The following is a 10261-nucleotide window of genomic DNA, read 5'->3' as shown; positions in this document are numbered from 1 at the left end:
CAGCAGGAGCAGCGTCCTCCTCGCGGAGCAGCGTCCTCCTGGCGGAGCTGAGAAACGTCCTCCTGGCGGAGCAGGAGAACGCTGTCTAGAACCTCGTTCCTCCTCACATTGTGCAGGGAGATCCTCTGAAATGTGAGCCCCCTCCCTCCCCCTGCTCTCCTCCTCCTCCTCCTCTTCTTCTTCTTCTTCTTCTTCTTCTTCCTCCACCCTCCTGACGGCAGGAGCGGCTCCGCGTCTCCCCGCCGCCCGTCCCGGCGCCTCCTCCGCCCGCCGCTCCGCCCGGACATGCGAGGGAAACTTTCTGAGGATGAAGAGGAGAAAATCCCCGTAACGAGCGTCATCTTCCTCTTTTTTTTCATTTTTATTTATTTACCCACCCTTCCCCCGCCTCCTCCTCCTCCTCCTCCCATCCCGCACCTCCCGCCACACACACTTCCACGTTGCGGGGGCAGGAGGGCTGACATGCGTCGTGCGTGTGGACACGGAGCGCCGTTCTCCATAAAGTTGTGAGATCGAACACCGGATCTGAGAAGATCGAAGCGAAACACACATCCGGTTTCTTTTTTTTTTTTTTTTTTTTTTTTTTTTCCTTCCCGGAGCAGAGGTGGAGGGGGGGGGGACGCACCGCCTGGGTCGACGCCGGGGACCGCCGCCGCTCGCTGGGCGGCCGTTGGAAGCAGCTCCCGGTCCGGTTTCCGGTCCCCGCTAAAAAAAAAAACCCGATAGATAATCGATCCAGACATGGAGGAGTGGAGGCAGTGCGGGCGGTGGTTGATCGACTGCAAGGTCCTGCCCCCGAACCACCGGGTCGTCTGGCCGTCCGCGGCCGTCTTCGACCTGGCGCAGGCGCTGCGCGACGGCGTGCTCCTCTGCCAGATGCTGCACAACCTCTCGCCGGGATCCGTGGACCTCAAGGAGATCAATTTCCGGCCTCAGATGTCTCAGGTGAGTCCCAACTTTCGCACCTGGATGATGATGATTATATGTGTGTGTGTGTGTGTGTTCGCGGCGTGCACGCCTGTTTCTGCACACCAATCTGTTGATAATGGATTGAGATGTTTGATGGTTGGATCTTCCACACCTTCTCCAACCTTCTGCACCCCCAGCTCTCCTGGGCTTTCCTGTCACAACACGCCCACCGCAGCATTTCACTGCTTTCAGATAGAAAAGGAAGGTGTGTGTGTGTGTGTGTGTGTGAGAGTGTGTGTGTATGTGAGGATCCATAAGGTCCACTGCAGGTTCTACCTCCACACACACACTCATTATGGGTTCTCTGGTGTGACCAAGTCGGCCATGACAGCCGGACTTGTGGTCACGTGATATGTTTTTTTTTTTTTTTTCTTTTTCTAAATAAAAGATATTGATCCGTATCGGTATTGATCGCCGTGACAGAATGTTGGGAGTTTTGTGCACGTTTTGGTTGTTTTGTGGCCGGGCGGCCACGAAGCCTTCGTTTCCAACGATTGATGATTGATCGCAGGTGATTATCGATCGCAGGTGATTATCGATCGCCGATGATTATTGATCGCCCGAAGACGAGCGGCGTCCGCGTCGTTCTCATCGGCTGCACGAGAAACCCAAACGTTGAAAAAAACATTTTTTTATTTTTGCAAGGGTGATTTCAAAATAATTGAGAACATGCGCTAGCTTTCAACTGCAGCTGATAACTAATCAATATAATCAATACATCGGTGCAGGTTGAGAACCTCCTCTTCCACCCGTCACTCTCATTTCCAGGTCACGTCCGTGCCAGTGAAGTGCACATGCAGTTTGGCTCCAGATGAGAGAGATGCTAGCTAGATAACCGCCGCCGTTATCGCCCCACCCGTCCCCTGTGGACGGGGTGGGGTGTGTGAGTGTGTGTGTGAGTGGGAGTGTGAGTGGGAGTGGGAGTGGGTTTAATGTGATCTGATGAGGATGAGATTTGAAACTACTTCCTTTCACTTTTGATGAGTCCTTTTTGATTTCGTGCAAACGCTTGGGTGGTTTGACATGCAAGGGGAAGTCAGGAGTGGGAGTGGGAGTGGGAGTGGGAGTGGGGGGCGTTTGGACGGCGAGGGCCGAATGGCGTCGGGTTTGGTTGGATCTTCCTCGCCGCGCGAGAACCTTTCAAATGACACCAAACATGCCTGTGTTGCGTCGCCATGGTTACCACCGCTATGTCCACCAGAGGGCGCCGCTGAGTTAGCTTCCCTTTTGGATGCTAACAAACAAAACTTCTTCCTGGTTCTTCTTGCGGTGAAGGGATGTTGGAGGCCCTGCTGGAGCGTCAGCGAGAACCTCCGCTGGTTCCTCGCGGTTCCTCGTCCTCCGGGAGCTCTGGGAGGAAATGCTTCGGCCCGTTAACGTTTTGGTTCCGGGGCAGAAGATCCGCCGGCAGATGTTGTAATTACGAGGCAGGGTCTCCTTGGAGGAGGTCCACGCCTCGCTCCTCGTTCCCTCGGAGGCTCCAGACTGGTGTTTCCGAAGCCTCGGCGAGGAGGAAACTGCTCGCCGCCGCGGGAAGTTGCTGCGACCACAGCGGTGGATCAGCCTGCCAGAGGCTTATGTCTGGATTCTCACTCACCACAGAGGAACGCCGGGTTCTCCATGTTCTCCTACCATTGTTCCCCTGCTCGGTTCTACATGTTCTCCGTGTTCTCCTCCCGTGGCTCCTACATGTTCCCTACCTTGGTTCTCCATGTTCTCCTGCCTGGCTTCTGCTTTGGTCCACAGTCCCGATCTCAGCAGGTTCTGTAGACCAGACGGTCTGCAGGTGTGCGTGAGAGGGTGGACGTTCGGCGTCCATGATTGACAGGTGATGCGTGGGAGTTAAGCTCCGCCCCCTTTCACAACAGGAAGTCCAGGGAAAAACAGGAAAGCGGGTGAAACCATTTTAGAAAGTGCTTGGGTTTGTGCTGCATCAGAGCACCTCCATCCATCCATCCATCCATCCATCCATCCATCCATCCTTTATCTATCATCCATCCATCCATCCTTCTTCTATTATCCATCCATCCATCCATCCATCCATCTTCTATCATCCATCCATCCATCCTTCTTCTATTATCCATCCATCCATCCATCCATCCATCCATCCATCCATCCATCCATCCATCCATCCATCTTCTATTATCCATCCATCCATACGTCCATCCATCCATCCATCCATCCCTCCCTCTGGTATCTTCTACCCCTCCTCCTCCTCAGGTGTGTGTTCTTGTCTCCGACCTCCTGCTGGCTCGCTGAAGTGCGTGATTCAATCCCGGCGCCGAAAGGTCAGCTGGTGCTTGAACGCACCGTCGTATCCAAATCAGGAGGAGCCCGGCGGCGATTACGTTTCCGAACGCCGCTTTGCATGGCGACCGATCGTTTCCTGCCGGATAGAGACCGGCCTGTTAGCGTGTTAGCGCCCCCCCCCCCCCCCATCACCCTCTCCCCGTTGCCATAGCAACCCCATATGTGTTTGACAGGAGGAGTAGGTGTTAGAAAATATTTCATGATGTGACATCAGAATGGGAGTTGAGGTTAAGTCGTATGTGTGTGTGTGTGTGTGTGTGTGTGTGTGTGTGTGTGTGTGTGTGTGTGTGTGTGTGTGTGTGTGTGATACAGGGTCAGGCCCAGTTCTGAATCTAATCACAATAACGTGCGCAGGTTGGCGGCGGTCCCGGCCCGTGCTCCGCTGCGTTTGTCATTGTATTTAAGTTGTGTGTTTTATTGTAGTCTTGGTGTGTGTGTGTGTGTGTGTGGTTGCTTCACCATGTGTGATGTCACCCTGATCCAACCACCCCCATCCACCGCTGCCAAATATCAGCGAAGCACGTCTTCTAGTGGAGATCTAACCCGGAAAGCCCCGGCAGGACGTGTCCGAAGTCCTAAAAGTGCTGAAAACAAATCCTGCAAACCGAAGAAAACTCGACTTATTATCTTGTTTTTTTTTTTATGCAGGAACGGAACGTGAATCCGTAGAAGACGGATCACATTTGAATATTCCCCTTTTTTTTGTTTGCAAAGTGATTTTATTCCAGTCTTGAGATAATTGTTCATTGCTAACCGCTATTGCTAATTTATACGGAGAACGGTGTTTTCTTTTTTCCTGTGATTCATTTCATGCTTACCTATTGTGTTGCCATGGCGATGGGTTTTCCTTTCTACTTAAATCGTAAACTGCACAATCTGAGATGAAAGGGGTCGGGGGTCAGGCGTCACGTTAGCTAGTTTTTTAATGCTAGTTTTAGAGCATGATGTTCCAGAGCGCCACATTCGGACCCAACCAGAGGAGATCCGATTCACCTCCGGCCCCTTCGAGGGACGTGACCATCGGGACAGCTAACTTCTAGGCTAGCGTCCTGATCGTAAACATCTAAAAACTGTCTGGAGATGAAGATGAAGCTCACGCAGTCAGGTCGTAGAGCGCCGACCAATAAGGAGGTCAGGAAGACAGTTCGTACTTTTTTTGGCAGTGCTAATGTTTCTCATGTTCACACTAAGGTTTCTCTAGCTTGTGCTAATGTTTCTTGTGTTCGTGCTAATGTTTCTCATGTTTGTGTTAAGGTTTCTCATGCTTATGCTAGTGCTTCTCAGGTTCGTGCTAATGTTTCTCATGTTGGCGCTAATGTTTCTCATGCTTGTGTGAATGTTTCACGTGTTCGTGCTAATGTTTCAAATGTTCGCGCTAAGGACTCTTGCGTTGGCGCTAATGTTTCTCGTGTTTGTGCTAATGTTTCTTGTGTTTGCGTTTAGGTTTCTCATGCTTGTGCGAATGTTTCTCGTGTTCATGCTAATGTTTCTCTTATTCGCACTAATGTTTCTCATGTTTTGCGCAAATGTTTCTCGTGTTTGCGCTAATGCTTCTTGTGTTCATGCTCATGTTTTGCTAGCCGTGGCGACGACGGCACTCGTGGCAGAAAGATTACCGGCATCATACCTCGTAACTACGGTAACAAAAGGTTATATTGACTCGTCTCTCAAGGCCTTCGGCTACCGGGACGTTGTGCGGAAGCACAATGGGCCTCTTAATGTCTCCGTAGCTTTTCGCGGCGCACGTGAGCGCACCGCAAAAAAGCGAGTCCTCCCGGCCGGTCGCTTCGCAAAACAAGCGCCGTCCTGAGATTGTGTTGACACAAGGCTGTGTTTGACTGGCGGCGTGTCGACAGTAGCATAAAAATGAGGAAGGGCGTCTTTAGCCGAATGAATAACACTTTGAGACGGTGCGTTCAGGGGGCTCCGGGGAAAATGGGACAGCCGATCGTCTGCGGCCAATAAGCTGACGAGTGGAAAAACAAGGCCGGGATTGATTGACAGGCCAGATATATATATATATATATATATATATCTAAATCAGGTAAATAAAAATAAAGTGAGCAAATAAAAATCCCCCCCACCTCTTGGCGTAATGGGCCGACCCAGACGACCTCGGCTCCGAGTTGTTTCAGGGGGGTGGCGAGTGTTCGCGTTCTGAATCCTACGCCTCGGGCTGCTTCTGAAATACCCGTGTGTGTGTGTGTGTGTGTGTGTGTGTGTGTGTGTGTGTGTGTGTGTGTGTGTGTGTGTGTGTGTGTGTGTGTGTGTGTGTGTGTGTGTGTGTGTGTGTTTTAGCTGTTCTTTTCTCCCTTCTGTTAGGTAGTTGTGGATGCCTTAGGGATGACTCAGGTGGATATCTGTGTGTGTATGTATGTTTGTGGTGTGTGTGTGTGTGTGTGTGTGTGTGTGTGTGTGTGTGTGTGTGTGTGTGAGGTGTTCTTGTACCTGTGCTCTGGCTGAATCACCTCCCAGCTCGTCCTCCAGACTGCAGATCTCCTCCTCCTTCTCTGTCCAACAGAAGATTTGATATCAACCCCCCTCCTTTATCTTCTCCTCATCCTCGGCTAAAAGCTGAGTAAACACAGAGGAGTTGGATTGTTAAAGCTCAGGGGTGTGTGTGTGTGTGTGTGTGTGTGTGTGTGTGTGTGTGTGTGTGTGTGTGTGTGTGTGTGTGTGTGTGTGTGTGTGTGTGTGCTTTTAGATGCTTTGTTCCTGGTCGGGTTTTAAAAGCATATAACGAAAGCTGAAAGGAAAGAAGAGGGTAAATACAATGAATTATACGATAAAAACAACAGCAATAATAATAATAATATAATAATGAAAACAATAACAACAATAATAATAATCATAATAATAATAATAAGAAGAAATACTTTATTGATCCTAAACGGGAAAATTCTTTAGTTATTTATTTTTGTTTTATAATTGATTATAATTACTCTTTCTATCTATAATAATTATTATTATCACAATCATAACGTAATAATATCACAACAATACAACAACAACAATAATTGTAATAATAATAAGATATACTTTATTGAATATATAAGTATATACTTTAATTGTTGTTTTGTGATTGCATTATTATTATTATCTTTAAAAACATCTATTTTTATATTATTAATATAACAACAACAACAATAACAATAATAGCAATTTCATAATAATCAAATATAATAATAATACTAATAATAAATATGTTGCTTTAAACTCTGGAAAACAGCTTTAAAATCTATGAAAATCAAGTAAATTAATTGTCTGAGTAACCAAAAGTTTACAAAAAACACATCTAAGCCATAAAAATCAGCTGTAAGTTGAAATAGATGACAAAAAGCTGCCATGAAATAACGAAAAGGACGAAAAAACAAAAGGAAACAACTAGAAACGTGTAAAAAAAAAATTCTCAAATGATCTTAAAATAACCTAATATTCTCCAGTTATGCACAGGAAGATTAAAAAAAACAACAGACAAAATAAAAGCCTTGAATTTGAAAATAAATTAAAAGGAGATGGTCAGTAAAGCAAATGACGCTGAGTTGCAGATACACACACACACACACACACACACACACACACACACACACACACACACACCAATTTGATTGAAAGCCTTGTCTCCAGGCTCCAGGAAATAAGATCAGGGAGTGAATGAACCAGAAAACAACATGCTAAATGCTAGCTAACACTGTTGTAATATCTCTGTTCAGGAGGTGTGTGTGTGTGTGTGTGTGGGGGGGGGGGGCAATATGGGGGGGCTCATTGTGGACGTTCACCCCCCCCTCCGCCCCCCCCCCACCCCCCCCCCCCACCCCAGGGGTAATTTAATCGTAGTCTTTTTGTCTACCGTTGACCCGGCGACCCGGAGTTCTCGCCGGATGTAGGTAATCCTGCTAATGGAGCTTGTTAGCGACACATCCTGGTCTTCACAGCTGGGGCTCCTCCGCCGCACCCCCGCCCACCCGGGACCAGAAACACAAAATCAATACGACAACTAAAAAAAAGAAAAAAAAAAAGAAAAAAATTATCGTTGCGTTTTTTTCGCCCGAAAAGCACCATCGGGGTAGAATGTACCCGCTAATAGGTAGCATTGATTTTCACGGCACAAGCATAATGTTTAGTCATCATTCTCGCGCTGATGCCGTCCGGAGGTTAGCTAGAAGTCGTCCTGCGCTTGGAGGTATATCTGCGTTGCCATAGCGATGCATTACACCTCGAACCGTTAGTGCGAAACGAATTCTAGGAAAATGACCCGCTGGCGGTTTTTCGGTCCGCTGGCAGCAACGACGTTTTAGCTACCCTGCTAAAAGGCGCTAAAGCAGCCGCAACCGATGCGAGGACACGGGGAAAATCAACACCGTTTGGCTAATTAAGGCAAATAGAATTGAATCGATCGCTAGCAGACGCCAAAACGTCGTTAAACCACTCCAACAGCTGGCCGCCACCGGCTAATGAAAAGTAGCTAACAGATTTTTTTTTTGGCGCCGGCATAGCGGCAGCAGGAGGGGTTCGGAGACGAGGTCGGCTGTTCCAGGGGAACAGACGATAACAGACGGTTCAAAGATGCTAACACATGTCTGATTTAAGCTAACATGAAGTTTGTGACGGCAAGCTAATGGACGAGGAAGTGTAGAACCTTAAAGTAGCTAACGGGCAGCTCACAGAAGACGCTAGCGACGCTAATTATCCTGCTCATGCGGGCGCCCTGAGAATTTCTGTTGAACTCTTCTCTTGTTTATCTCCCGTTCTTCCTTTCACACGATGTCCCGACTTGCCTGAGCGAGGAAGGGGATCCGGGGTGTGTGTGTGTGTGTGTGTGTGTGTGTGTGTGTGTGTGTGTGTGTGTGTGTGTGTGTTGGGGAGGGGGAAGCTGGAGTACAAGGAATTCAGCTAGCGTTGTGTTCAAGGTCACTCTGCCGAGACCCTGCGCTACGCTGCCGGACGAAGCCGGCGTCCGTTAGCTTTGAAGGACGCTCTCGGAAATCCAGCGCTTTTACTGGAATGAAAAATAAATAACCTTTTGACACGACGGATGGCGTATAACCAAAAAAATCAATGTTTTTGGAGACACCCCCCCCCCTTGACAACTTATCTCTAATTTATAACGGGTTCTTTTAAGTGCAGTGAAGCTCGCAGGCTAAGTAATGAAGCCTCTGTAGTTGTGTAACAGCCTGACTTCTTCTGGACTGATTCGGATTTCTTCTTTCAGGGTGGGGGGAGAAAAAAAAAACGACTGCTGATGCAGTGATTTTTTTTTTTGTGCTGGAATGAGAAACAGAACTTTTACTGTGCCGGTTTTTGCGTGGAATAATTCAGCTGAAGCTCTCAGGAGGCCGTAAACCTCTAAAAGTATCGTCAGATATTCTTGGGAGCAAGAGGGGTTCGCGAGGGCGGTGGCGACCAAGACTTCCATCTCTGCAGCCGCTTGGTCCAGCTCTTCTGGGGGAATTCCGGGGAGTTCCCAGGCCAGTCTGGAGATGGAGTCCCTCCGATGTGTCCTTGGTCTTCTCCTCCTGGCAGGATGTACCAGGATCACCTCACTCAGGAGGTGTCAAGGAAGTGTCCGGACCAGATGCCAGAGCCACCTCATCTGGTTCCTCTGGATGCTGGAGGAGCAGCAGCTCTACTCGGAGCTCCTCCCGGTTGGCCGAGCTTCTAACCCTTTCTCCAAAGGCCTCTGGTGTCCCTCTGGAGTTCCCGAAATGTCATCCGGGTAGACCTCCTTTCTGTCAGAGAACTGTCATGTGATTGGTGGCTGTGGTCGGTTCGGGAAAGCAGAAGTGTTGACAGTCCAGCTTTTCTGCTGGCATGGAAGGTTGTAAAGCAGCGGAAGGGTTCGAAAGGGTGAAATACAAAGCTCGATGTAACACGTCTCGTAAGGCGTACAAAGACGGTCGGCAACTCTTGGAAAAGGCGTCCAAACAGAGACGTGTCAGTCGTAGTGGACGGACATACCTTGGCGACAAGTCCAAATGGCACGTACCCTTGTACCCCCACTTTTTATCCCATGATACCGTATGCTTCTTCGGCACCCTGTGCTTCTTTAGTAACCAGTACCTCACACTCTAATACCTGGTACTTTTTTGGTACCTACCAATATTTTTAATTCACTGGATATGTGGGCAGGGCCTGCGCTTGACAAAGTATTAACCGTCACTGTCAGGGAGAACTTTGTCCTTGGTGCTTCTTGTGAGGCCTACAAGAAGAGCCCAGACACCAAGAAGCTCATAATGGCTGCTTGTATCCGCGATCTCCTTCTTTATGTCACGATCTACAACTCACTGGTGCGGGCAGGAACGTATATCTACTGTTGAATCTTCATTAGAACCGTCACCAATTATGTTCCTTGAATGTATAGATCATTAGACCTTCACCCCTTTTGCACATAAAATGTTAAATGTACCCACCAGGACCCTTCTAATGGCAACAAACAACCGTTTTTTGTTTTTTTTTTCCTCGCAGCGCTCGTCACGGCAGTGAACACATGACATTAATTATGTCACTCCCCCGTTGAGGTGGTCCTGGAAGGGTTGGCCAATTAAGAACAATCAAGACACTTAATTGATTTGTTCACTTACGCTTGTTTGCTCCACTGTCAAATGGCTTCTGCTCTCCAGCGCTAGCAGGAAGTCGTAATTGTTGTTAATAGACTCGTTTTAGACGTGTTTTCATGCTTTAGTCATTTCTAGCAGCTGTTTGCTGCCCGAGGGCCCTGTGTAGCATCTTTAGCCTTTTGCTAGGCCGCTGAAAAATACCCATGTGGTAGCCTTGGCTCCGTGTACTCATGCTGTGGCATTTTTCCAAACACGGTTCAAGCGCAGCTCGACTGGGTTCTTTTTGGGTTTTCATCAGGGATAGTACCTGGTACCCTCTACTTCTTTGGCACTTGGTACCCGGAATGGTTTTTAGTACCTGATGCCCTGCACTTCTCAAGCACCTGGTACCTTGTACTTCTTTTGTACCTGGTACCCCGTACTTG

At 48.4% G+C, this 10261-nt stretch overlaps 1 protein-coding gene across 11 annotated transcripts in view; it reads left to right on the top strand.

Moving 5' to 3' along the window:
- Positions 1 to 550: 550 nt before the first annotated feature.
- Positions 551 to 10261, top strand: part of vav2 (vav guanine nucleotide exchange factor 2) — a 138166-nt gene continuing 128455 nt past the window's right edge. For all 11 annotated transcript variants that reach the window (XM_086170898.1, XM_086170894.1, XM_086170896.1 and 8 more), the window contains exon 1: positions 551 to 945. In XM_086170898.1, coding sequence (XP_086027024.1) covers positions 742 to 945 — 204 coding nt within the window. In that variant the 5' untranslated portion in view covers positions 551 to 741. The remainder of the gene's footprint in view (positions 946 to 10261) is intronic.

The sequence above is a fragment of the Fistularia commersonii genome, chromosome 23 (genome assembly GCF_037954325.1).
Source record: "Fistularia commersonii isolate RoL2024-O1a breed Wild chromosome 23, RoL_Fcom_v1.0, whole genome shotgun sequence".
Lineage (NCBI taxonomy): Eukaryota > Metazoa > Chordata > Actinopteri > Syngnathiformes > Fistulariidae > Fistularia > Fistularia commersonii.
The sequence above is the reverse complement of the archived record's forward strand: the minus strand, read 5'-3'. Positions and strand labels throughout refer to the sequence as shown.